The following is a 27824-nucleotide window of genomic DNA, read 5'->3' as shown; positions in this document are numbered from 1 at the left end:
TAAAACTTATGTTCAGTAAGAAGAGTTCCAAGATTTAGAACACTTCATTGTGATGTTACAGTTGTGAATATAGAGAATTTAACAGAATCCAGTCTTATTAGAATGGCTTTAGCAAGGACGCTGGGATCCCTTTAATTATTTTTTTCATATTGTTATCTCATATTCACAACTAGTATGAAAAAAACAAATTTCTATACAGCAACAACAAAAAATGTAGTTAAGACACCACTTAAGTTTCAAAATTAAGAAGCCTAGAAACAAGCCCCTTGTGCAGCCAGTTTTGGGGGCCCCTCTGCAGGTACACGCCCCTAGCCCCTTCACGGGCTTCTCCTCTCCTTAGACTTGGCTGCGACCCCGGCCTCCTCTGAGCCCGGCCTCAGGACACTGCTGGCCTCAGGTGGCCACCCAGGGAGTGTCTGCTCTACCTGCACTAAGGACCTTTTTCTCCTTGAGGCGCAGCTGAGCAGCCTTTGCTGTTCTCGGGGACTCCTGTTCTCCAGCTTTGCCAGTTCTGGTTTCCCACCGGCCTGGAGGACTGTCTTCCTCCACGAACGTAGGCTCAAGAGTGCAGCGACTTGCTTGGGTTTGTCTGTACCTGCCAGAGCCCAGCATGGTGCAACGAGCAAATGTGCATCGAGCACTGGAATAGCTGCATTTTCGTCTCTGCGGGTCTCCAAGGGCAGGCAGGTCTGAGCCCAGGCACCCAGCACGTTGGCCTCTCCCATCTCTAGGGACCATGCCACAGGAAGGGCAGGCAGGTGAAGACTGGCCCTGCCATTGGCGGCTCTCTGGGCGTCCCTTTAAGCCCCGCCCCAGGGAACTAACAGGCACACGGTGCACTCCCAGGCACCACCCCCATGAGGGCAAACTTTGTCCAGTGGTGCACTGCATGGCCAGAACCCAAGGTTAGCCCAAGTCCATGCTGCCCAGAGCCCTCTCCTGAGCTGGCACTGGCCAACCTTGCTTCTTAGGGGCTGAGGACAAGATTCTACTCGATTAGGGATCCCAGGGCCTGGACTTGTGGTCCTGCTCCAAGAATGACCTCTCACCTGATGGCTTCTGACCAAGTAACTTTCCTGCACACACTGTCACAAAATACACACAATGTGAGGCCGAGAGGAATCACCTTGGGCAAAGGCGGGGGGGGGGGGGGGTCATCCGACCCCCACGAGTAAATCACAACGCATGGAGAAGATACCTGGTTCCAATTAATGGTTTATTTCCACCTGTAACACTAGCAGAGGAGTCCAAAACAGAGAGACATACATGGATATAGTTTAAATGTAACAAAGATTTGAACTATGTACACTGAGGATTTTCCATACCGACCCTTTCCTATTTTGCAGTTTCTGAATATGTAGAAACTAAACATTTTTTCCCAAGTTAATTTAGTATGAAGGAATACAATTGTTATGATCCAACCATTTGTTCGTAAGCAAAAAACATAAGCGGTTTTGACTGGGTGGCTGTCTGGGCTCCTGAAGTCTGGGTACTGTTAGAACATGAAGAGCGCTCTGTGGAGCCCAGAAGGAACCCAGGGGCAATGGTGTCCAATCCAAGGGCAGACACGACACATCACAGTGATGAGAACTCAGGTCTCGCCCTCGACTCCAAGTAGAAAATATTTCTTTCATCAAATGCACGGCAGTTAGGTCAGAATGAAGAATAAAACAACTTTCTTTCATAGAGGGACACTCCTTTAGCCCCGTTTAAAGTGAATTCTGTGCCGAGTCCTTGCTCCTCCAGGATAAGCTGAAGGCCCGTTATTGCAAAGCCAGAGGAGGCCCCTTCCACCGCGAAAACGCGACACGCAAAGGGCTGTTGATTTGGCCCAGAGCCCTCTGAGGAAGGAGGGTGTGGAGGTGGAGGCGGCAGGCACGAGACGAGGCCTCTCCCCTGGGGAGCCAGCCCCGAGCCCTGTGCCTCGGGCCACCCTGCCGCCTCCTGAAGGACCAGAGCCTCACACGCTGGAGCTGAGCAGAGGGTGTAATCCGGCCCCGGGGAGGAGGGGCCCATACTTTGCCAACTCAACCTATGGAGCAAGCACAGCCCAAGGCTCAAGGCCAGAAGAGCAGCTTCTGAAATGAATGTCAGCTGGTGGGGGAGGTGCCCGTTCAGGTCTGGAGAGCCGAGCTCTGAGACGCAGGGCAGTTGTGACTTGGGCGACAGCATGGACACTGGCGGCTAATAAGGCCACAATTACGGCCACCACCGCCCAGGGTCTATGCTTGAGTAGACACGAGGCAGTGGGAGCTGAGGCCCAGAGGGCATGTGGTAAACACAGGTGGGTTTTATCAGAAGAGGACACCCGACCACGCGCCTACCCAGGGACCTTACACGGCCTGTGCCAGGGAAACTCGGGCACGGGTGAAGTTCCTGAGAACAGGTGGCGAACAGGACGGGGCAAGATGGGCACTGCTCCACAGGCGACGCGAGGCCTCCGAGGGACACTAACAGTGCCACATCTCCTGGCTGCTGAAAAGTAGGCAAAGAACGGGCTTTATTGCACATTTCGTTCTTAGAAAACAGATCGCCTGCAGAGGGCCTTGAGAGCTGCAGAAACCCCTGATCACTGCAGGTGGAATCACGGTGACCTCTGACTCTCAAGGGAAGAAAGAGTCCAGCGGCTGGTCGCTCCGGGCCGTGCTGCACTTGGGATCCTCGCGCCGGATGGACCTTGTCTGCCTTGGTCACTGGGGTGGGCAGATGCCTGGGACGAGGTAGCACGCCCACGGGAGCTGGCGGAGCGGCTTGCTCTCCGACCTGGGCCAGCCCCTCCACGACGCTGCCAGCAGGAAGCTGAGGCAAACGTCACAGCAAATGTGCGGGTTCTGGACGGAGGCTGGAACCACGGCGTTCATTCCCACGGGCCCCCCTCCCTCTCTCCTATCCTGGAACCAGACCACCCAGAGGAGCAGGTGTAGACCCTGGCCGGGGAGGGCTCTGGCTCCAGCTCCAGCTCCACAGCATCAAACTAGAGGCAAAGGAAGGATCTAAGGGGGGTGGAAACAAGAGAGCAGTTACATATCAGACGCTGATTTTGAAATCAGTCTTTTTGCGCTCAAGAAACTGGAGGCAGAGAACCCACATAAGGCCACGTGGCGAACCCAGCCAGGCTCTGTCTGTCCATCCGACTCTCCTGAGCAGCTCGCGACACTTCATATATAAATGGGGTGGTATCGTTTGTGGTTGATCTTTTTCCTGCAAGTTGGGCAAGTGTTAGCGTTCTTAAGGGAATCGCGGAGGCACTGGCTACAGAAGACATGGCCGCATTCTGTGGAAACGATGAGACGTCCGTTCTGCACAATCTAGAAAACACCAAAGCACCGCCTCCATGTCTGCTCTTGTCCCAAAGCAGCGGAAGCCGCCAGGAACCCGCCCCGCCCAGGCCTAAGGTGACGCCTGAGAAGAGAAGGGCCAGGGCTGGACGGGAGGACTAAAGCTCAGCCAGTGCCAGTGGTGCCTCTGGAGCTGAGGGCAGAGGCAGGGGCCATTCTCCAGCAGCGACAACCCACAGGGCTTTGAGGGCACCCAGAGGGCGGAGCCAGAGGGCTCAGAGGTCAGGGGCCACAGTGAGCACCCGTAACTTCTGCAGAGGCTGGACAGGGAACACAGAGAACTGAGGCACTTGCACAGGGCAGCCCAGAAAACAAAGGGGCCAGAGTTCAGGACTGCAGGGCCCATGAAAACGGCACTTCACCCTCCCAGATCTATGAAAAGCCACGTGCCAGCCCAGGCGTGACTGCGACGCGGAGGTGTCAAATCCTGCCCAGTGAGAAGACGTGCTCTCAATGCATCCTTTCACGGGAGCAGTCTGAAAACTGGAAGCAGGGAAGCACAGCCAGGTCCACTCACCTCTGAGTACCCGTCCATGCAGATCGGACAACTGACGGTGCCAGAGGGCCTGGAATCACAGTGCTTCGGGTCAGTGCCTCAGCAACTCAAACGTCCAATGACTGACTAAGGGCTTCCCCGAAGCAGCCCCATCCCTGTACCCTGCCTCATCACAGGCACCCAGGAGAGAAGAAAAAGCCAGCTGCCCCAACGGGGAGTGGCGCTATGAGAAAGGGGAGGTGGGAGATGGAGGCAAGAGAGGGACAAACAGCTAGAGTCACCTGTCCCCTCTACCCCTGGCCTGTGCTCTCTCAGAGCCTCGCCTTCCAGCCTCTCTGGGGCAGGGGCTGCGTCTGCCACCCCTTCCTCCAAGCACTCCCACTGCAGGAGGCTGGGGCCAGTGGGGCTATTCCCTTTGCCTGCAGGTGCCCGGCACCCTGGTCACAGTGGGAAGAGCCAAGGACAGCTCAGGACCCACCTGCCACCCAGCTGCTTCAAGCCCTTTCTGAAAGTCTAGTCTTTCTTTTTCTTTCTTTCTTTCTTTTTTTTGTCTTTTTGCTATTTCTTGGGCTGTTCCCGCAGCATATGGAGGTTCCCAGGCTGGAGGTCGAATTCGAGCTGTAGCCACCGGCTTACGCCAGAGCCACAGCAACACAGGATCTGAGCCACGTCTGCGACCTACACCACAGCTCACAGCAACGCCAGAGCCTTAACCCACTGAGCAAGGGCAGGGACCGAACCCGCAACCTCATGGTTCCTAGTCGGATTCGTTAACCACTGCGCCACGACGGGAACTCCTGAGGGTCTAGTCTTTCTAATACCCACCCTGCCTCCTGCCTCAGCCTCTCCACTGAAAACTGGAGAGGACGAGAAGGGGAGTACCCAGAGGCTTCCTGGCAAGAGAGCGCGTCCCCAGCAGAGCAGTGGGCACAGTGGTACCTGAGTCCTGTAGCTGCCTCTTCCCTGGCATTTCGGGGGGTCTGGGTGGTCACATAGACGTCTCTGTCCCTGGACAGCTCCTCGTCATCACTGCTCACCACACAGCTGTCGGCGTGGTCCTGGCGCAGCCTCCTCGCATTCCTCCTTGGCCGCCTCCCTTCTGAAGTGTGAGTTCCCGTTCAGGGCAGGAGCCTCCCGGCCCCAGCACCCTCACCATCCACCCTCCTTCCTGCCTGGGGAAGGCCAGTCCCAGCTGCACGGAGGCCACCCCCTCCCCGTCTTCAGCAGGAAGAGGACTGACTGCCCTGCCGCCTCCTGCGCTGGCAAGGCCCACAGCTCTGCACCCCTCATCCTCATCCATTCTGCACCAGAACCCAACGGAAAAGGAGCGGAGACCACTCACCTTCAACAATCTTTTAAAAAGGAGAAAAACAAAAGAGAAAGACTCGATTAATGTGATACAAAATATTCTATACTCTTTTAAACTCTTAAAAGATATAACGGAAGCATCTGTTTCAATGCAAAATCCTCAGGGGAGCAGCAGAGTCCCCGGGTGTTGAGCGAGTCTCTGGGAGCTGCTGGCTGCGTGACCGGGGGAAGTTCCATACCTTCCAGGAGCTGCCCACTCCCTCTTCTGAAAAGGGGCACCAGTGTCCACAGCTCCGGGGCTGCTGTGAGGACAAAGTGAGACTGGGACGCCGCCCAGGGCACTGGGGCGAGAAGCCCAGGGCGAGTCCCACGTGCTCTTGTCCTCACCCCACAAAGGCTGCTGCCAAAGGAAGGGGAAGCCTTCACTGGGAGAAGGGTCTGCTGTGCCTAGTACTTTATTAAAAATAATGAACAACAAAAATTAAGCAAGCAAAAGCAGGCCACGCAAGGAAAGCGAGAGCAGCACACATCAAGGGCTGTGTGTCCGAGGCCTACCAAAGCGTCGGCTACGGGCACAGTCTGTAGATCACACTGCAGATCTGCATTTCTTACGCATTAAAGGTGTGTGGCAACCCTGTGCCAAGCAAGACTATTGGCACCATTTTTCCAATAGCATTTGCTCACTTTGTGTCTCTATGCCACCCTTTGGTAATTCACACCATATTTCAAGCTTTTTCATTATTATTCTATTTGTTATGGCAACCTGTGATTAGTGATTTTTGAACCTTGTGTAACGGTAAATTTAATTGATAACCGTTATGTGCTCTGACCATGACTTCCTCTTTTGGGGCCTTCCTACTTCCTGGACACAATATTGAAATGAGGCCAATTAATAACCCTGTAATAACCTCCGAGTGTTCAAGTCAAAGAAGATTGCACTTGTCTCACTTTATTTTTCTTTTTATAGCCACACTTGCGGCATATGGAAGTTCCTGGGCCAGAGGTCAAATTGGAGCTGCAGCTTCGCAGCAGCCACACCAACACCGGATCCAAGCTGCATCTGTGACCTACGCCACATCCTTAACCAACTGAACGAGGCCAGGGATTGAACCTGCATCCTAAAAGAGACAGCACTGGATCGTTAACCCACTGAGCCACAACAGGAACGCCTGCACGTGTCTCACCTTAAATCAGAATGTAGGCGTTCCCGTCATGGCTCAGCGATTAACAAACCTGACTAGTATCCATGAGGATGAGGGTTTGACCCCTGGCCTGGTTCAGTGGGTTAAGGATCTGGCATTGCTGCGAGCTGCTGTGTAGGTCACAGACGCAGCTCAGATCCCAAGTTGCTGTGGCTGTGGTGGAGGGTGGCGGCTACAGCTCTGACTTGACCCTTAGCCTGGGAACCTGGGAACTTCCATGTGCCAAGGGTGCAGCCCTAAAAAACAAACAAACAAAAAAACCCCCAGAAATGACTAAGCTTAGCAAGGAAGGCACATCAAAGGCTAAGAGATGAAAACTCAAGTAGTGGACATGAAGGAGAGGTTCTGGGGGGAAGTTAGAAGTGCTCCTCCAGCAGCTGAGAAAGGTCTAGTGGCCTGGACTGAAAATCCAACCCGCCACGACATTCCCTTCAGCCCAAGCCTAACCTAGAGCAAGGTCCTAACTCTTGAAGCAATGCAGACTGAGAGGTGAGGAAGCCGAAAAGGCTGAAGCTGCAAGAAGCTGGTTCACAAGGTTTAAGGAGAGCCATTTCTACACCACACAAGTGCAAGATGAAGCAGCAAGTGCTGATCCAGAAGCTGTAGCAAGACGCCCAGAAGATCTAGCTAAGACCGTTAATGAAGGTAGCCACGTTGACAGATTTTCGACGCAGAGGCAACAGCCTTATACTGAAAGACGATGGCATGGAGGACTTTCACAGTTAGAGAAGTCAATGCCTGGCTTCAAAACTTCAAAGGACAGGCTGACTCTCTGGTAAGCTGACTTTAAGTCGAAGCCAATGCTCATTTACTATTTCAAAAATCCTAGGACCCTTAAGAATTATGCTAAATATATTGTACCCGTGCGCTACAAATGGAACAACAAAACCTGAATGAGAGCAAGTCAGTTTACAACACGGTTTACTGAATATTCTAAGGCCACTGCTGAGACCTACTGATTAGGAAGAAAAAAAGATTCCTTTCAAAAATATGACTGCTCCCTGAGAATGTGTGGGGCCACTCAGGAGCTCCGGCAGCAATGCACACGGAAGCAGTGCACACGGAGATGGATGTTGCTCTCATGCCTCCCAGCACGACATCCACTCTGGAGCCACCGACCAAGAAGAAATTCCGAGTTCCTTCTGCGGCTCAGTGGGTTAACAATCCAACTGGTATCCATGAGGGTGTGGCCCTGATCCCTGGTCTCACTCAGGGGGTCAAGGATCTGGCGTTGCTGCAAGCCGCTGTGTGGGTCGCAGATGCAGCTTGGATCCTGTGTGTGGCTGTGGCTGTGGTGTAGGCCAGGAGCTGCAGCTCCAATTGGACCTTAGCCTGGGAACCTCCATATGCCGCAGGTGCGGCCCCAAAAAGACAAAGAAATAAACAACAAAAAGTGAAGAGTGATTAGCATAAGGGTGCTATTAAGTCCAAAATGATTATTCTATGCCTGGGAACACTGAAGCCGCCTTAAGTCCTCTGACTAAACGGATCAGTATCTCTGGGGCCAGAAACCAGGACTCTGCTTCTGAAGCCAGTGTACCCCTTTAGCTGCCTGCCTGCCCCGGGCTCCCTGGACAGCTCCCCCAGCTCCAGCATTCCTGTCCTGGTGTCCCCCAGATACTTTCCACACTCGGGGAAACAGAAGAAAGTGGGAAAGCTCAGGGTGACAAGGGCAGTCTGGTCATCAACACACAACCAAGGCAAGGAGGGGACGCCGCGATGTTCTGTCACCCAGAGAAGCCGGTCATCGTCTCCCTGAAAGCAGGAAGCCTTGAGGCAGCATCCTGCCGTGCCCCCAGGAAGCCTTGAGGCAGCATCTTGCCGTCCCCCCAGGGCCTGGCACACTGCAGGTGGACACTGGCTCCACTTGAACTGGGCTGCAGGCTTCAACCACAGTACCAAATAAAGCTACCTTTCCAGAACCTCAGGTGGCCTGCAGGGAGCAGCGGCAAAGACGTATGTACATCTGTACCAGGCCCAGGCAGGGACCACTCACAGCTAAACCTACTCAGACGTATCTCAGAAAGTTCCAACCCATCTCCAGGGAAATTACTGCTTCCTGTTTGGGAGCCTTGGGCTCCCTCCCCTAAGCATCCGTCTACAGTGTGCAGGGGACAGTTCAACAGCTCTGCAAGAGCAGCTGCCTTGCCTCTGGGGTGGGGGTAGGGAGACTGAGAGCCGCGAGCACACCACTGCACAGCCCAGCAGTTTCAGCCTGAGACCAGAGTCTCAATCCCTTAATTTGTCCTGTCGGCTCCCTGTCCTCGCTCTTTTCTCCCTAAAGAAGCCCTGACGCTTCTCAGTGCAACCCTATTCTAGGTTTCTAGGCACAGGCAGGATCATCCCAAGACCGGCAGGTCCCAAGGCCAAGGGGAAGACTCAGCCCCCTCCAGCCTCCACTCGGCCCACAAAAGCACAGCCCTTGGCAGCACCTGCCTCCCACTGCCCAACACTGTCTACTCCACACAAGTGAACACTGTCTCAACAGGCACTAAAGAAGCATCCTCGAGAGAGGCAGACCCGTCCTTCAGCGCAGCTCTGTAGGCTGGCCAGGCTCCCAGACCCACGTGCAGGTAGGCACCACTGCACTGTGGAGCCCCTTCCTTGAGGGCCAGGCAGGCGGGCACCCTTCCTCCCAGAACCCGCTGCTGATGCCGTGGGAAGGGGCACACGCAGCCTCGCAGGAGTCATGACACAACCAAGACATCAGGGGGCAAGGCAGCTGCTTCTGGGACTCAAAGGATTTCCCACTGGCTGTGCTGAGCAAATATCCCTGCTCCTACCAGCTGTGAGGGTGTGAACTCGCACTTACTGGGCTCTGCTGGGCCACAGAGGGTGCCAGGGTCTCTCAGTCCTCCCAGTTCCCGGCCAACATGGGTGGCATTATCCCCATTTCAGGGACAGTGAATGAGGATCAGTAACTTGCCCAGGGTCACGCAGCTGCTGCTAAGTGCAAAACCAGAAACTGAAGAGACATGGGGCCTCAGAGGGTTCTCCCCAAAAGGCCTTGTTGCCAGCGGCGAAGGTCAGGGTCACGGCCATACTGACGTGATTCATTTAAGCAACAAAGCTACGACAAATGATTTTTCTGAAACTTTCCACTCTGACTTCCAGTGGCAGAAGGCACGATTTCTTTAGCACAAGCCTTAACTGCGACGGAGGCCTTCCGATGTGCCGGCCAGGGGCCCACCACCAAGAAAGGGCCAAGACTCACACTGCGACACTTACCACAACAGAGTCATTGTGCGTCAGGTCCACCACCACGGGCTCTAAAGATTCACAGGTGAGGTCCACTATTTCGTCTCCAGCTTCGAAATAAAGCATTTTAGCAACAAGCATTAGGCGGAAACAAAGGCGTGTTGCTCTGAGCGTCATCAACATGATGGCAAACGGAGTAGAGGCTTGCGGCAAACTAAAACTTCTCAAGTACACAAGCACATAGCCCTTCCAGAATTATTCTGAGGCACAGTGCATGCTTTTCCCAAACATACCACGGCGTGTGTGTGCACGCACACAGCTCCATCCCTGTGGCCGCACTTCCTCACAGCTAGGCCTCCGGGCCCCAGCTGCTCTGGCGGCAGCTTACCCGAGGTGGGCTGGGGGCACGCATCAGGCTCCCCTCAGGGCCCCGGGGATGGAGCTGTGAAGACCTGCCCCCGTCCCCTACCCTGGCAGGGAAGCTGGTGGCTGCCACTTGCCCAGAGACCTCAGGTCGTGCTTAGCTCTGCACCTTCAGCAGTTAGGTCTTACTCCCAGCACAGGGGACAAGGGCTTGTTTACTGCTCCCCTAGAACCCCACCCACCAAAATGGGTGGAGCCTGTTCTGCAAGTTGCCTTTGAGCCCCCAGTGCAGCATGTCATCTGCACAGGACAGGTGCGGAAGGACGTGTGCCAAACGCTGTCAGCACTTACGCTGGGCAGGCAGGAACGAAGGCCAGAGTACAAACCTCCACTTAGGTAAACCGAAACAAAAGTTCCAACCATGTTTGTTTCTATTATTATAAATGTCATAAAGTGGAGGGAGTTCCCTTCATGGCTCAGCAATTAACGAACCTGACTAGGATCCATGAGCACTCGGGTTCTATCCCTGGTCTCGCTCAGTGGGTTAAGGATCTGGCATTGCCGTGAGCTATGGTGTGGGTCGAAAATGGGGCTCAGATCCAGGGTGGCTGTGGCGTAGGCCGGCAGCCAGAGCTCCAATCTGACCCCTAGCCAGGGAACTTCCATATGCTGCAGGTGAAGCCCTAAAAAGCAAAAAAAGTACGAGGGAAGGACTTTTAGAAATAATATTTGTTTAGTATTTGGGGAAAATGACTTATAATACATTTAACATATTCAAACTTGTTCTCCTGCATTCAAAAGTTTCACAGGGGTAAAACCACTATATATCAAAGACGTCCAATGTAATTTATACAAAATGATTTCCCTCTTTGTAAAGAATAGTCCAGGAGTACCCGTTGTTGCTCTGTGGAATCGAACCCAACTAGTACCCATGAGCATGCAAGTTTGATCCCTGGCCTTACTCAGTGGGTGGGGGGATCCGACATTGCCATGAGCCAAGGTGTAGGTCACAGACACGGCTCAGGTCCTGCGTTGCTGTGCTGTGGTGTAGGCCGGCAGCTGACCCTGGGAACCTCCACATGCCCCGGATGCCACCCTTAAGAGCAAAGACAAAGAACTGCACTACCCTGAAGGGCCCATGAAATACATCTCAGGCAAGTAGCTTTTCTTTCAATGTTAGTTTTCAGGCATCACAATTATAAAAAACAATCCTAATATATGCAGAGCAGAGGGACTGGATTCAGGTCACATGCCACTCCCCTGAGCAGGCAGACAGGCAGAGGGAAAAAGCCAATCTGGCCCCTGCCCACACCAGACTCCCTCCAACACAGCAGTTCTGTCGACGAGTCTGCTGTCTAGGCCATCTTCTGTCTTAGTGAGGAGAGAGGAGGAAAGCTGAGTACTTCGCGAGGCCAAGGAAGCGGAGACAATTTCAGGGAGAAGAGGGGGACCCAGCGCAGTCTCTATACCCACGCTGCACCTCCCCAGAAGGCTGGACGCTGAGCCCAACTGAGTGGCCGTGTCTCAAGGTAACTGAGAGGGCACCTCAGCTCGCTTGAGCTTTTAGGTTGTGAATGGCAGGCGACTCCAGGATTGCAGGTCTTACAAGGACAGCAAAGTGAGCTAAACCTTGTACAGTACGTGTCGCCTGTTACTGATGCATTTCAGGCCTATGACCCCGCCCCCAACACTCACAGCCTCAGCCCCCATTTCACACAGGCTGTGTAACTTGCACAAGGTCCGTGGCCGGCAGGTGACATGCTGGGCACCAACCCGCCCCCAGGTATATGTGCTCACCCAAGCCCCGTGTCGCTGGCAAGCTTACCACTCTCCACAAGTTCTATAGGTTCTGCCTCCAAGGCCATCTCAGGGGTGGAGGGTGATTCTCGAGTTCGCTTCTGGGCTTGTCTAGAATTTACTGCCCCGCCACGACGCTTTCTCTGAGGGTATGGGGGGGGGGGGAGAAACAGTTATCTGAGCTCCTGACCGGTAAGATTTCAGCCAGAAGAATAAAAAAGGAAGAATAGGAAGTCAGTGAGCAGACCTGAGGTTGAGGTCCTTTCAAAACTTGAGATTCTAGAACACTGAATGTTTAGAGAGAAATCGTCCAGAATATATAGTGAATACAAACTTTATAAAGTAAATCTTTTGTTATATCAGACCACTGATATGTCAAAAGTACATGACACTTAACTCTATGGAAGCCTCCAGTCCAGGCTAGGATTTGGCCAGAAACCCTTTCTTTTAACCAAAAGTTACAGACCTATTTTCCTTGGATTTATTATTTGGCCTCAATGAGTCCTTTTTATTTTTCAGCCCAAAGACCTTCAGTTTCCCACGTGTCTATTCACTGTGAAAGTGGGTCTTTCTTTGGGAAGGTTTCTGGCCTCTAACCTTCTAGGATACTATGCAGTTGTGATTTACACCCTAACACACCCCTACAGTGCCAAGAACCAAAGTTTTTGCAAGGCTGTCCCCAGTGGCAGCCCAAGAGACATGTCTTCTGGAAGGGTCGGGCTGTTCATCAGCTTCTCTGTAACCCAGACTCTCTGAACCAGCCTTTCTTCCACATCCTTGAGCTACTGGTTTACCTGTATGCTCGAGCACTTCTGGCCTGGCTGGTCCAGAAAGGCAAGTTGAGAACCTGCCCCCTGAAGTCTTCCTTAAGAGACAGAACCTCCCAGAGTTCCCATCATGGCTCAGTGGTTAAGAACCTAACCAGTATCCATGAGGATGAGAGTTCGATCCCTAGCCTCGCTCAGTGGGTTAAAGATCTGGCGTTGGCACAAGCTGTGGTGTGGGCTGAAGACTCAGATCCTGCATTGCTGTGGCTGTGGCCAGCAGCTGCAGATCCGATTTGACTCCTAGCCTGGGAACTTCTGATGCCAAGGGTGCAGCCCTAAAAAAGCAAAAGAGAGAGAGAGAGCGCGAGTAAGCGAGCGAGCGAGCGCGCACAAACCTCCCAATTGACCTGTAGCCCCAGTATTTCCACCCTGTATGGCCCAACCAGTCCTGACTCCCTGTGCTTCAGGCTGCTTCTCCCTCTGCCCCTCACCAGCACTGGGTGAGACGGGGCAGTCACTGAACCAGAGTCTAAACCTCCTCACCAGCGCAGCCACACAGAGCTCCCCTAGGGATTAGGTGGCATAATGTGTACAAAGGTACTGAGCACTGCTGCAAGACCCCATCACTACCTTACTTTTTTTTTTTTTTGGTGCCAAACCCACGGCGTATGGAAGCTCCCAAGTCAAGGATCAGGGTGGCAACACCAGATCCTTAGCCCACTGCACCAGGCTACGGATGGAATCTGGACCCTCTGCAGTGACCTGAGCCGCTGCCGTCGATCCTTAACCCACTGTGCCACGGCGGGAACTCCCCCAGTTCTTTCTATGCCTTCCGAGGCATCCGATCCCTGCAAACAATCCCTAGAAATGCTAGAAGGACAGGCAATGAGATCTGTACAAGGCTTAGGAGTGTCACCCAGACCGACTCTCACTGGGCAAAAAAGAGAAGCCTGTTCCATCTGTGTTCTGACTGCTACTCTCTTATCGAGTGGCAGTCTGAGGAGCTTAGGATACGTAGCTGGGTCTAGCAACTCCCCAGGGACCTAAGGAACAGGAAAGCATCCCCAGGAGAGCCCAGAAGCAAGTGACAGCAGCTCTCAGGCCTAAGTCAGGCCTACTGCCTGGTGTTTACGAGTTTCCCCAGCAGCTACACATTAGTGGTAGGTGGTAGGGCTACATAACTTTAACCCCATTCTCTTTGAAGGTGTCCTGCTATCTTCCTTCTTCTGAAAAGGACCAAGTCTTTCTTTGCAGCCACTACCAAACAAAACCCTTCACACCCCACTGCAGCTACGTGCACTGCTCCACTGAAGGAGGCAAGAAGCAGTTGTGCATCCTGGCTAAAGTCCAGGCGCTGAACCCTAAAGACTTGTTGTGGTCACTCCCTACCCCAGGAACAGGGCTTTCCTGGCTGTTATTTCCACCTGTGCAATCTAGTAAAAGCTCTCAACAGCAGGTACAATGACTTGCCAACTTTGGTCACTGAAGGTAAGAAAACTCTCCAAGGATTATTACCACTACGCTCACACTGGAGTAAGAACCACAGGGGGAAAACAGAAAGGAAAATGGAAAACTGGGCCGTAAATGATTAAATAAACCAGAATTCTAATATTTCTAAGACGTCAGTTCTGGAGGTGTAACATTTCAAAACCCTCCGCCACCCTTCCCAGCCCTGTCTTTACACGCTGGACTCCAACTGAAGACAGGCAGCTTGCTGTTAACTCCTGGAAGGTCCTATACACACTCCTTCAAGAACCAGGGTTGGGAGTTCCCGTCGTGGCGCAGTGGTTAACGAATCCGACTAGGAACCATGAGGTTGCGGGTTCGGTCCCTGCCCTTGCTCAGTGGGTTAAGGATCTGGCGTTGCCGTGAGCTGTGGTGTAGGTCGCAGACGTGGCTCGGATCCTGCACTGCTGTGGCTCTGGCGTAGGCCGGTGGCTACAGCTCCGATTGGACCCCTAGCCTGGGAACCTCCATATGCCGCGGGAGCGGCCCAAGAAATGGCAAAAGGACAAAAAAAAAAAAAGAAAAAAAAAAAAAGAACCAGGGTTAATTAAAGCACTTTTATGATACTTTCCTTACTGTACACAAGGCACAAGGTAGTTGGCAGCCTTCATGCGATTCATGAACTTGTGAAGCTCACCGTGCTCATTGTGCTCTTTGGCTCCAACCAGCAGAGAAGCGATCTGTGCCAGGGTCGGCAGGAAAACCGAATGCCTCAGCCTGTCATGCCTGCTGGGTACACATTCTCTCGCTAGCACGGGAACTTGGAGCCACACAGATTTCCAGTATCTTCAAGTCCTGAAAAACAGATATTGGGTTGACTAATGCTGCCGCCTGCATCAGTGACAGCAAACTCCGTTCAGCTGTGTACTGGTCCCTTCTGTCTGCTGGGTGCTTTGCCGAACACGGTGCAATTCATGTCCTTAACCCGCTTTCTTCTTAGGAAGTAAGCATTCTTGTAGACACACACAAGGCTACTGGATCCCAGAGCCTGTAGATGGAACCATCGTGCTGCCTCTTACCCTCCCTTCTAGTCACTGAAACCCTGGCAGATTATCTTCAGCCCACAGCCCCTCCCTGCCTGTCTGGGGCACTGTGGGGCACCATTCTGAGATTAGCTCTGGCTCTTGTCAAGGCTGGTGCCCACCTCCCTCAGGCTGTGCTAGGAGACAGAAGGCAAGTGGAGGGCCCAGCCAGCTACCAGTCGCTGTGTGGCCTGCTTTGGTTAACTCCTTCCAGGCAACCAGGGTGACGATCGGTGACCCACATGGGGAGCAGGCAGAGAAGACAGAACCCCCTGGTCTTTCAGTTACGAAACGAGACATCTTGAACCCTGTTACACAGTCCGTGTGGATGCAGTCTGCCTCACTCAGGCTTAGGAAAGCAGCTATTGCTCCAGTACCCTGACTGTGCAAGGCTGAGGACCCCAGAGCTCACAGCCTCCAATTCACAGCTTCCCAGAGTACTGTGACGGTGACTTCACACATGCTCTGAGGCTCCTGCCATCTGGGAGGGTGAAGCCCCTTCCACCTTCAATTCTCTCTGGGGTAATCACAAGGAGATCAGAAAACAAATGGAACCCCCTCTCCTCTTCTCGGGGGTGGGGAGGCCCATGGCATGTGTAAGTTTCGGGCCAGAGATCAAACCTGTGCCACTGCAATGACAACACCAGATCCTTAACCCACTGTGCCACAAGGGAACTCCAGTGCTGCACAGTTTAAAGTCTCAACAACTATGGGTGGAAATCACTGACTTATTCGGCTGGCACCAGCCTTGCAGTCTCTCCAAATACACTGCCCACTGCACAATTGCACCCCTTTGCTCAAGCCCTAAAATGCTCTGTAATGCTACACCCAAACCAACTCTATTTTTTAAATTTTTGGCCACACCCATGGCATGTGTTCCTGCGCCAGGGATCAAACCCTTGCCACAGCAGCAACCCAAGCCACTGCAGTGACAATGCCAGATCCTTACCCCACTCTGCCCCAAGGGCACTCGAACTCCAGGGCTGCACATCTCCCCACTTCATTCACTAATCGTCTGGCTCCTGCCCTGGGAATGCAGCAACGAACAAACCCAGCCACCAGCTGAGTCTGAGGTGGTGCTAGCGGGAGCTCAGGCACTGTAACTGGGGCCTATGAGCTAAGTGCAAAAGAAACTAGAAGACAAGGAGAGGCCAGGGGAGGTTTTCCCAGAGAAGTTAAAGGGACGCCCCTGCCCCAGGCCAGCCAGCCGAGCCTCTTTCCCCAGGACCTATGGTCTTCACCCCCACGCACCCAGCACCCCCCCACTTCAGCAGACCTTGAGTGGTTTACAGAGAGAATCTCTTCACTGTCACCCACTACAGGAGACTCACAGCTGGCCTAGAGCATGACATCCCACAGCCCTCAGGAGACCCACGTCCTGGAGCCGCAGGTGCTTCCACTTAAGAATGGCACAAATGCGTCCCAAAGGAACCCCCACCGGAGATGAAGACGGGCCACCTGGCGTGAACAGAAGGAGGAGGCACCCCAACAGCCCCTTAGGACCCACAAGACTAGATCACATCCTAGGCCCAGTCCACCCAACTTCCTGGATTCTTTTTTTTCTTTTTCTTTTTCTGTATTTTCTAGGGCCACACATCTTTTTTTTCTAATAGTATCATACATATATACATTCTTTTTCTCACATTCTCCTCCATCGGGCTCCATCGCGAGTGACTGGATATAGTTCCCTGTGCTGTACAGCAGGATCTCACTGCTTATCCACTCCAAACACAACAGTCTGCATGTAGTAACTCCAAACTCCAGTCCTTTCCACCCCCTCGGCAACCACAAGTCTGTTCTTCGTGTCCATGTGTGTGTTTCTTTTCTGTAAATAGGTTCATTTGTGCCATATTTTAGATTCCACATATAAGTGATATCATATGGTGTTTGTCTTTCTCTTTCTTACTTCACTCAGTATGAGAGTCTCTAGTTCCATCCATGTTGCTGCAGATAGCATTATTTTGATCTTTTTTATGGCTGAGTAGTACAAATTTCCTGGATTCTAATGCACGCATTTATGTTTCTTTTTATTTTTTTGGTCTTTTTAGGGCTGCGCCCACAGCATATGGAAGCCTCCCCCCTTTTGGTCTTTATGTCTTTTAAATTTATTTTATTGAAGTACAATTGATTTACAATGTCGTCTTGGCTTGTGGAGCAGAGCGAAGTGATTCAGGTATACATACATAGAATAGTTTGCACCTGCAAATCCCAAACTCCCAATCCACCCCCACCCCCACCCCCACCCTGTTTAGGTTTCTAATCCCAAGAAGCACCTTATGTTTGAATGCACATCCGTGATACAGCTTTGAAGGGGAAAAATGGTCTATCTCAATGGCATCTTTTAGAATTGAGAAGAATCTGATAAAGATGTCACTGACAGATGAGAACTCTGTCTGCTGAGCAAAGGGAAATAACTCAATGCACATACCTTGGTTGCTCCATAAGCCCCTTGCCTCCTACTTGTCCCGGCTGTCCAGGAGGCTGCCCGCCCCGCTCTCTGAGACCAGCCTCCTGCAGGCCCAGCTGCTGCTTCCCCATTCTCTAGGCTCTTCCATGCCCTCCTCCCATGACCAAAAAACCACAACAGCAATTTGTTCCAACTCTTTTTCCTTTGGGGGATAGTAAGAGTCAGTGGTCAGAGAACATAAAGGTAAAAAAAAAAAAAGAAAGAAAGAAAGAAAAAGAAGGAGTGCCTGTTGCGGCTCAGTGGTAACAAACCTGACTTGTATCCATAAGGATGTGGGTTCAATTCCTGGCCTTGCCCAGTGGGTTAAGGATCCAGCATTGCCGTGGCTGTGGTGTAGGCCGGCAGCTGCAGCTCCAATTTGACCCCTAGCCTGGGAACTTCCATGTGCCACAGGTGTGACCCTAAAAAAAAAAGAGGGTTGAAAGGTTGGCCTTAGGGAAATCTGCCAGGGGGCTGGATTTCACCAGAAAATGGAGATGGGAAGATGGGGGTGGGGCAGGCAGCCCCGCAGATACTGGGGACATGGACGTGCACTGTGTGGACAGAGGGGCTTGGAGTCATGGGAAAGGGTGGCCCTCACCAACTACAAAGGGTTCTGGATCATGCAGGTAAGAGAGTCCATTAGAACAGAAACACCAACGAGAGCCAAAACTTAGAGGGCACTTCTGTGTACAAGACGCTAAGCATGATTTCCAAATACTGTCTCATGTAGCTCTCCCGTCACCCAACAAGGAGGCAGGTGCTTTCATCGTCAGCAATGCACACACAAGGGAGCTAAGGATGACCAGAGCTAGTTACATAACTTGCCCAGGTTCTACAACTAGTAATCATCGGAGCCTGGATTTAAACGAGGACGGTCTGACCCCAGGACTCCCAGTCTTAAATAAACACTATGCCGGAATCAGGCGTGTTAATTTCAGAAACAATACGGAACATGGGTGTTTTCCAGGTTTCTCAAACTCACTGTGTCCAGGAAGAAACTCCCTCCAACATACCAGCACTCCGTCTTGGCGAATGGCCCCACCACCCATTGGTTTTCACCGCAAACCTTCCAGTCAATACGCCTTCACTTGATAGAAGTGCCACACAGGGGTCCCATCAACTTTGTACCCAGCTAATCCCTTGCCCAAAGCAAAGGCTCATACTCACTGAAGGAGTAAATGACTCAGAGGTGAGAGACGGGTGGTTAATGCTATCCCTCTCACTAAGGAAAGACCTGGAGTAGAGAATGGCACTGGGAACGGTCAGGAAGGCCAGATCCCAGGAATTGCTAAAGCCCTGATAGGAGGCTGAGGGGAGAGCGAGCCACGCCAAGGTGCTAACTGCCTATTCTGCAGCAATGATCCCGTGCAACTGGCTAGGGAGGGTGTGATAGAAAAAAAAAAAAAAAAAAAAGGTGTCGAGGGCAGAGCTGTAGTTTCACAAATGCTGCATGTGGGGTACCCAGGTCCAAAGGCAGCCGAAAAACTCAAGAGGAGAGAGAACTAGGAGGAGGTAGAGATTTTGGAATCTGCTAAAATTTGGAGAGTCAGGTAGAAAAAGAGAAGCCTTTATCATGCTAAGTGAAGTCAGTCGGACAATGAGACACCAACATCAAAGGCTCTCACTGACAGGTGGAATCTGAAAAAAGGGCACAATGGACTTCTTTGCAGAACAGATCCTGACTCACAGACTTGGAAAAACTTATGGTTTCCAAAGGAGACAGGTTGGGGGGTGGGGGGATGTGCTGGGGTTGTGGGATGGAAGTGCTATAAAATCCGGGTATGAAGTTCCCGTCATGGCTCAGTGGTTAATGAACCTGACTAAGAACCATGAGGTTGCAGGTTCAATCCCGGGCCTCGCTCAGTGGGTTAAGGATCCGGCGTTGCCGTGAGCTGCAGTGTATGTAGGTCAAAGATGAGGCTCGGATCCCATGTTGCTGTGGCTCTGGCGTAGGCCGGCGGCTACAGCTCCAATTAGACCTCTAGCCTGAGAACCTCCATGTGCCTCGGGTGCGGCCCTAGAAAAGACAAAAAGACAAAAAAACAAAAATAAAATTAAAAAATAAATTGGATTGTGATGATCATTGTACAACTATAAATGTAATAAATTCATTGAGTAATAAAAAAACTAAAAAAAAGAAAGAAAAAGAAAAGCCTATAAAGAGAATAAAAAATCAGAAACAAAGCTTGGAGAACTTGGAAATATCAGTTAGGCAAAAGCTGGCATTTCGAGGAGGAGGCAGCAGCAGTAAAAAGGCAGGGGAACTACAATGAGGCCAGTGAGGAAGCTGGTCCCTGTCGACCAGGCAAGGGGAGGCCCGCACTGTTCCTGAGGCCAAGCTGGACTCGCTGGAGTGAGTGACACTGAAGATGAGGCCTGAAGCGACATGGGAGTTATATCAGGAGAGGACCTTCCGGCCCTAGACAAGGGCTGTGCAAGCGAGAGAGAACCGAGAACTGCAGGCAGCCGGGCTCATCACAACGAGCCTCTACACTCAGGCTCCAAAGGCAAGGTGATCAGGGTTGTAGACAGAGACGCACTCAGAGAGGCCGCGCTGCCTGGGTGCTGAGGGCCGACGGGAGACTAAGTCAGTCAGGAGTGCAGAGCCACGTGGAGACCTGGAGTAACCCAGGCGAGAAAGCGCTGTGGCTTGGAGGCAGGGGCAGAGTGTGGTAAGTGTGGAAAGCAGGGAGGTGACAGGCTGGACGGGAGGGGAAGTTGGTGACGTGAGTACCGTCTGTGTCAGCACAGGGTCAATGGAGTTCCCGCTGCGGCTCCTCGAAACAAACCCAACTAGTATCGATGAGGATGCGGGTTTGATCCCCTGCCTCGCTCAGTGGGTTAAGGATCTGGCGTTGCCATGAGCTGTGGCGTAGGTCGGAGTGGCTGTGGCTGTGGTGCAGGCCGTCAGCTGCAGCTCTGATCTGATCCCTAGCCTGGGAACTTCCATATGCTGCGGGTGCAGCCCTTAAAAAAAGAAAAGACGCTATTGACAGAGGTTCATTTTTTCCCAGGAAAGCTATTACGGACACTTCGGATGATGACCCAGCTTCAGTAGGAGCGTGAAGTACATAATCACACGTGTGGACATGACGCCGTGTGGATGTGACTCTACGGGGACGTCTGCACGCACAATGGTTAGAAACGACTGCTCAGCGGTATCAGACTGGAGTTGAATTCTGTCACCACTATCTCACACCAGTTTCCCCACAACCAAAAAGGAAGAGTCAGCAAAAAATGGGTAGGGGAGGGGTGCACCAGAAACAGAAGGAAGCAGCAGCTCTGTCCAGCCCAGGCCCCTGGCAGCCAGGCAGCCAGGCAGGCAGAGAGCCCTCACCACACCAGGGGAGCTGAGGCTGATACAATCACCCACTGAAAATCTGAGCTCAAACTCCCTGGCACTGGGTCCACAATCCCCAAACAATCTGGATCCTAAGGTGGCTCCTTTCCTACCAGATAATATGCAGACACATCAGGTCTCTCATCCTATGTCACCATTATAAAGCAGCTCTCAACTGTAAACTTACAAATGGCTATCCTGCGACACAAGCAGAGTGAGTCTGACTGAGCTGGCTGGGACAACTTCTTTATGCCGGTGCAAGAAAGGCAGAGAAGAATCTAAATCCTATAGAATTCCACCAGGGCAATGACAATTTATCAGCAAATGATGAGGCACTGCCCAGTAACTGCTACCTATGTCACACCTCTCTCTCTCTTTTTTTTTTTGCTTTTTTTAGGGCCTCGCCTGCAGCATATGGCGGTTCCCAGGCTAGGGGTCCAATCGGAGCTGTAGACGCTGGCCTACACCACAGCCACAGCAACTCGGGATCTGAGCCACATCTGCAGCCTACACCACAGCTCACAGCAACGCCAGATCCTTAACCCAGTAAGTAGAGCCAGGGATTGAACCTGCGTCCTCAGAGATCCTCGTCAGATTCACTAACTGCTGAGCCTCGAAAGGAACTCCATCACATCTCTTTTTAAACCAACACATGATCATTCCCATGCTAAGCATTTCCCTAAATGGAATTTCGAAAGTAGGATCACAGAACATGCGTTTAAAGAACTAGAGTATCTTAAAGTCTGTTGTGCACTGCCCACCTGCTTTTGGAAAGACTGAAAAATACCCAAGGCCACTGGCAACGTACTAATGCCCAGTGTAACTTGCCCTCCCAGGAAATTGGGCATGAAGCATTAAAAATTGTCAGTAACTTTCGAAGCTTCTTAAATGGAACTTTGATGCCACCAACCAGCCCTTAGCAATAAAGAAAAATATGAGTTGCCACTGCGGCTCAGTGGTAATGAACCCGACTGGTATGAATGAGAATGAGAGTTCGATTCCTGGCCTCACTCAGTGGGTTAAGGTGTAAGTCGCAGGTGGGGCTCATCTCCTGCGTTGCTGTGGCCATGGTGTAGGCCAGTAGCTACAGCTCCGATTTGACCCCTAGCCTGGGAACCTCCATATGCCATTAGGGCAGCACTAAAGACAAAAAAATAAAAAATAAAATTAAATTAAAATAAAACTCACAGAAGGCAGGCATGCTGAGCCTGTGGGGATTGTACCCAAGTGCAAAGCTGGGAATCTTAGCTGCTTCTACTGGATTGTGAACCTGGGATGGGATGGGATGGGGTGGGGTGGGGTGGGGTGGGTGGGGTGTTAAGTGTATGGAGTAAATCAAGAACCACTAAAAACAGCCAAGGTGCAGAATGTGGTAGTGGCAGTGGTGGTAGGAGGAAGTCAGAGCTTACACATGTGGTTTCTGACCAGTACCTACAGCAGAACTGTGCCACACTGGGAACTCTCTCATTTGAATACAAATGGAGCTGGTCACACAGCACTGCGTCCAGAAGCATAAGTGGGCTGGCTAATAAATGGATGCATGCTGTCACCCAAGGGCCAGCCAAACCCCCAAACTCCATTCTCTCAGAGTTCCCGTCCTTGTGGCTCAAGCAGAAACGAATCTGACTAGTATCCACAGGGATTCGGGTTCCATCACTGGCCTCGCTCAGTGGATTAAGGATCCAGCATCTGGCATTGCCATGAGCTGTGGTATATGCCAGCAGCGGCTATATGTATATATCGGAGCTTCGATTTGACGCCTAGCCTGGGAACCTCCATATGCCATGGGTGCGGCCCTAAAAAGACAAAAAAAGACAAAAAAAAACAGAAAAAAGACATTAATTTTGACAGTGAGATCCAGATCCCTAGGAAGTAAAATATTAAGTTAATGATCCTTAGCTACTGGGACACCAAACATCTATTACGAAGGGAATGTTCCGAGACAGAAACAGCAGTAGTAGGAAGAACATTAAAGTGGGCCAGAGGAAGTTAAAAGGCTTCAGGTGGTAACCCAAAAAAACCCCACTGGGCTCCAAGGGACCCAGGAATTCTGCAAATGCTCCAGAATAATTGCACTCATTGCCCTCATACATATATCCAGCCTTCATCCATCTGACATCATTTGTAGTTACAGAAATATATGTTCCTAAAAATCACCATAAAATACAGCCCCACAGGGTTTATGGGAAAAAGTGAAAATTAGGGGTATGATATTCAAACACAAACAATTTCTCTCCCTCTCCCCCCCCACCCACACGGTAAGACCCTAATAAAAAAAACAGTAGCGCAGGAGTTCTCTTGTGGTGTAGCAGGTTAAGGACCTGGTGTTGTCACTGAAGCGGCTTGGGTTGCTGCTGTGATGAGAGTTTAATCCCTGGCCTGGGAACTTCCACATGCCACAGGAGCAGATGAAAAAAAAAAAAGGCGGGGTGGGGGGCGAATTCCCATTACTGCTCAGCAGTAATGAACCTAACTAGTATCCATGAGGAAGCGGGTTTGATCTGGGCCTTGCTCTGTGGGTTAAAGGATCTGGCATTGCCGTGAGCTGTGGCATAGGTCGCAGATGTGGCTTCGATCCCAAGTCGCTATGGCTGTGGTGTAGGCCAGCAGCTGCAGCTCCGATTCAACTCCTCGCCTGGGAACTTCCAAATGCTGAGTGTGGGGTCCTTAAAAAAAAAAAAAAAAGACCAAAAATAAATAAATAAATAAAAGGTTTGACAAGTTAAATGATGAAGAAATGCATATATACTACAATCACTGTAACACTGCACCAGGTCCACAGGCAAGGAGGGCGAACGTTGTAGCATCAGATGTGCACAGGCTGTGGCTCCTAATACCGTCAACTGAGACAGCTGGTAGATGCTGAGCTGTATGTGGTCTATGTGGCTTGGTTCAGCTGAGTTTTGTGTTGACCTACTATTTTCCACAGATGAAATCAAGCACACTAAACCGAATATTTCCATCACATTCAACATGTTCCCTAATATATCAATCCCCCTGGAACTAACGCAGGTTGGATCCTTGGCCTGAGAACTTCCCTCAAACCGCAACATTCTGTGCCATCTCTTCTAAAGAGCTGCCATCTCTTTTAAGCATCTAGTAAGATGGATAATTTAATTTCAATGGGGATAAATTATTATGCATGCATCCAAACAAGTATTTAAAGCAAACCCAACTGCAGCTTATGCGGGTGCCTGCACATCAGTCACTCCATGCTCTTTCCTACCTCAATGCCAGTTTGATATAAGCTGTTGCTTTGCCAGCAAGTGTTCCCCTACCCCATCCCACTATGGGGAACTCCTGCTCATTCCCCAAGGCCTACCTCAGAGAAATGTTACTTACATTTTTCTCACTGGTCCTAAATTTCTTCTACTGTACTCAATATGATAAACATACTTATCAAGGCAACCTCTCTTCTTCCCACAGTTCTTGGCATGAGAATGGGAGCTAAATAATTTTTCCCATTGAAATTAAATTATCCATCTCACTAAATGCTTGAAAGAGATGACAGATATTTAGAAGGGATAGCACAGAGTGTTGGGGTTTTAGGGAAGTTCTCAGGCCAAGGATCCAACCTGAGCCACAGTAGTGACAACGTCAGATCCTCAACCTGCTAAGCCACCAGAGGATTCCCCACAAGGTGTCTTTGAAGGGGGAGAAAAAGATGAATTTCAGGAAGTTCTCCTGTGACACATTGGGTTAAGGATCTAGATTTGCTGCAGCTGTGATGCAGGTTGCAAGTGTGGCATGGGTTTGATCCCTGGACCAGGAACTTCCACATGTTTCAGCCAAAAAAAAAAAAAAGCTAATAGATGGAATTCCCACTGTGCGCCATAGGATCAGCAGCATCTCTGCAGCACAGATTTGGTACCCAGCCTGGCGTAATGGGTTAAAGGATCTGTCGTTGCTCCAACTGCTGCTCCAATCTGAACCCTGGCCCGGGGAACTCCATATGCCACGAACAAGGCCAAAAAAAAAAAAAAAAAACTACTAAAAACACCAGCCATGTGCTTTCCCACCACAGGGAAATATGGTCGACATAAAGTCCAGCCAAAGGATCAAAGACATTGAAGTCTGGGGTTCAGATGCTAGGTCTGCTTACTGTGTGACCTTAGGCAAAGTGACTGCCCTTCCTGTCCTTCAGGACACACAAAAAAGAGCTAAGCGCAGTATGTCAGAGCATGGATCTGTAACTGGTAGAAACCACTTAACAGTGTACATGATCCCATCACAAACCTAGAGTGACCCTACAAACCGCATCCTAAAACAACATCCCTCAAACCAGAAATTATGACTCGAAACTAAAAAGCAATTAGCAGATAATAATACCATTTAGCAGACATTCTTTCATTTTAAATTTGTGATATGTCAAATCTATACAGTAAGTCAATTTATTCAGTTTATCTGGAGGCAGATTCTGCAGTTAATGTACTCTACTGGACACACCAGGGAGCTTCACAGTCACAATTTCCCTTCTGCACAAACAAGAATTCTGATGACATTCATTTGGAAATGTTTCCGGGCTTTTTCTACACTGCCTGGTGTGGCATTCAGTAAATTTGTCAGTTCTTATTTATGCCTGGGAGGGAAAAACTCTTCCAAAGGAAATTCCAGATCCACATCATGGCACCCTCCACCCTAACCTCACATGTTTTCTAACACTTGATCTGTGACCTTGGGGTAAGGCAGTATCTGTGCTCTGGGTCTTCCTCTTCAGAGAGGAAACCTCAAAACCAAAATGCTTTGCTCTAAAATTCCCCAAGTGCTGCTGAGAAACAAGCTATTTAAGAAAGGTAAGTTAGAAGAGCACATTCGTGAATTATATCTCAATTACAGTCAACTCGGTAATATTCTACAGGAGCCATGTTATTCCTCAAAAATTCCTAAATTGGGGACAGTGAAAGACAAAGGTAAGTCATTCCAAAATAAGACACTGGAACACAAACACAAGAACATACAAGACCATTTTTATACAGCATGCAAACCAATTACCTTGTGCACATACTTTCACTGTGCACATAATTTCATTTCATACTTTCATTTCCCCCAATCTTTTCCAGAAATTGCAAGAGATATAACCTATTGGACATGGACTATGCTAAGAGCTGTTAAGTAAAGAACCTGTGAAGAACCGCCACTTCCTGCAATCACTGACAGCAACTTCAGTGACCAGGCACCACTCTTCTCTTCCTAACGATCCTAAAGTCACTAGTCTTGCCCACCTTCCTAACCAGGCTTCTCACAGCACAGCAATTTTTCTAAAATGCAAAGCTAACCCTGTTAATGTCCCTGCTTACAACTCAGCTGAGTGATTTCCCACTTGGCATTAAAATAAATTTTGGATTCCTTCTGAAGAAGGTGCACCAAAGACCTTGTGATCTGGTTCCTGACCTATCCAGTACCCTTCTTTCTACCACCTATATTTCAACCTCAGGGGATTTCTCCTCTTCTCTCTCCACTCTGGGGCCTCAGCTCCACCAGGGCCTGTACTACGCCTATTTTTGTTCAAGTAGAAAGCCTGGCACACAGAAGACCTCCAAATGTGCCGATTTAGAATATTAAAATATGCGTTCCCAAAGGGGCAGGGGACAAAGCCCTCTTTTTATGTACACGGTATAAATGTACAGTAAACAGTATATAAGCAGCATTAAAATTTCCTGGAGGACAATAAGGGGGAAAAAAAGTATAAAAAAGCTGAGGTTGGGGTCGTTTTAAAAAGGTTTATAAATACTGTATTAAAGCAAGCTTTGGGTCAGAGTTGGAAGCTCAAGTTGAGGCCATACAGAAGCCAGCAATACATCCTTTCACTTGCTCAATCTCACAGACCAAACTATCCAATACGTCTACCCACCCATCAAAAAACAAACTGCCAGAAAAACAAAGCAAAATGACTCCCTCCAACATTTCTGCCTTTCATGAGCAGTGGTCCCAAGACTCCTGGTCACTGAATTCAAAGGCCTAGTTTGGCGGCCAGGAAACCGAGGCTGTGACCTTGGGCCTCAGTCTGCCTGGCCACTTAAGCAACCTAAGCTGAGCGCCGGACCGCAGGGCTGAGACCCAGGTCCGGCTCCAAGAACGTGGCGTAGAAGCAGAACCAAGAGATGACCGTGAATGTCGATGGGCAGCGACAAAAGTAAGACAAGAGCCAAAACCCCACAAAACCGGCCACCGAGGCTCTGAACTCTTCCCCCCAACCCCTCGTCGGGTCAAAGGTGAAAGTGTGCCTGCAGACACCTGTCTCCACGCGCCCGCGAGGAGCTGGGCCGCAGCCCTCGGCGGTCACGCGTCCAGCCAACCGCCGGAAGCCGAGGACCTAGCGCGCTCTGCCCCGGGCGGGCGCCCCCAGCCCCGTCCCGGCCGGAGGAGGCTCCGCCTGGCGGCCCGGGACGACCCGCAGGCCTACGACGGCGGGGAGGCGGCGCGACCACACAAAGGCGGCAGCCTCGGCGGGGGCAAATCCCTCGGCCGGACCCCCGACGCCCGCGCCCCGGGCCCCTCTCGGGCCCCAGTGACCTTGGGCGCGTCCCCCCTCCAGCCTCGGTTTCCCTGGCGACGCTACAGACGAGGCGCGGCGGCCGCTGCCCGCCCGAACGGCCGAGGCCCGCGCCAGGACTCCTGCTTTCGCTGCCCGCGCCGAGCCGGGCTCGCGCAGCCGCGCGGACGGCCCACGGGCGCGGGGAGGCCCGGCCGGGCGCTGGGGCCCGAGCAGGGTCGGCCGCGCCAAGGCGGCTCCCTGGGCCGCGGCGCCGAGGCCTCTGCAGGCCGCGAAGCCGCCCGAACCCCGAACCCGCCCGGTCCTGACTTGCCGCTCCCTCCCGCGGAGCCTGGCCCTACCTGGCGCTGCTGAGGCTCGGCAGGCGCTGCCGCTGACGCACCCGAGCGAGGAAGCACCCCCGGAAGCCGCTGAGGAGAAGCCCTCAAGCGAGACGCCGCCGCCTCAACAGCGACCCCCTTCCGCTCTGGAGGCTCCGGCTCCGCCCTCTGCACGTTCCTATTGGCCGCCGCCATCCCTACTCCCACGGCCTGTCGGTCGGGGAG

The 27824-nt window shown here is 51.5% G+C and overlaps 1 protein-coding gene across 2 annotated transcripts; it reads right to left on the bottom strand.

Annotated features, from left to right (window-relative positions):
- Positions 1 to 1197: 1197 nt before the first annotated feature.
- RNF4 (ring finger protein 4) lies at positions 1198 to 27768 on the bottom strand. 2 transcript variants are annotated; one of them, XM_047751733.1, is made up of 8 exons: positions 27621 to 27768; positions 14613 to 14770; positions 11731 to 11845; positions 9573 to 9652; positions 5177 to 5186; positions 4774 to 4933; positions 3856 to 3904; positions 1198 to 3308 (listed from the first exon to the last, which is right to left on the bottom strand). In XM_047751733.1, the coding sequence occupies exons 2-8, from the start codon at positions 14619 to 14621 to the stop codon at positions 3159 to 3161; spliced, it is 573 nt and encodes a 190-aa protein (XP_047607689.1). In that variant the 5' UTR covers positions 14622 to 14770; positions 27621 to 27768; the 3' UTR covers positions 1198 to 3158. The 2 variants fall into 2 exon arrangements, with proteins under 2 accessions (XP_047607689.1, XP_047607690.1); XM_047751734.1 differs by lacking the exon at positions 27621 to 27768 and adding an exon at positions 16641 to 16805.
- Positions 27769 to 27824: the final 56 nt, after the last annotated feature.

The sequence above is a fragment of the Phacochoerus africanus genome, chromosome 10, assembly GCF_016906955.1.
Source record: "Phacochoerus africanus isolate WHEZ1 chromosome 10, ROS_Pafr_v1, whole genome shotgun sequence".
Classification (NCBI taxonomy): domain Eukaryota; kingdom Metazoa; phylum Chordata; class Mammalia; order Artiodactyla; family Suidae; genus Phacochoerus; species Phacochoerus africanus.
This window is presented reverse-complemented; position numbering and strand designations above follow the sequence as displayed.

Bases quoted from the DNA above. Each gene is read 5' to 3' on its own strand.
- RNF4 (XM_047751733.1), bottom strand. The intron at 3,905-4,773 runs GTACCACTGTGC...CTGTGATTCCAG, and splicing joins GAGGCAGCTACAGGACTCAG to GCCCTCTGGCACCGTCAGTT. The intron at 3,309-3,855 runs GTGAGTGGACCT...GGTGTTTTCTAG, and splicing joins GCATGGACGGGTACTCAGAG to ATTGTGCAGAACGGACGTCT.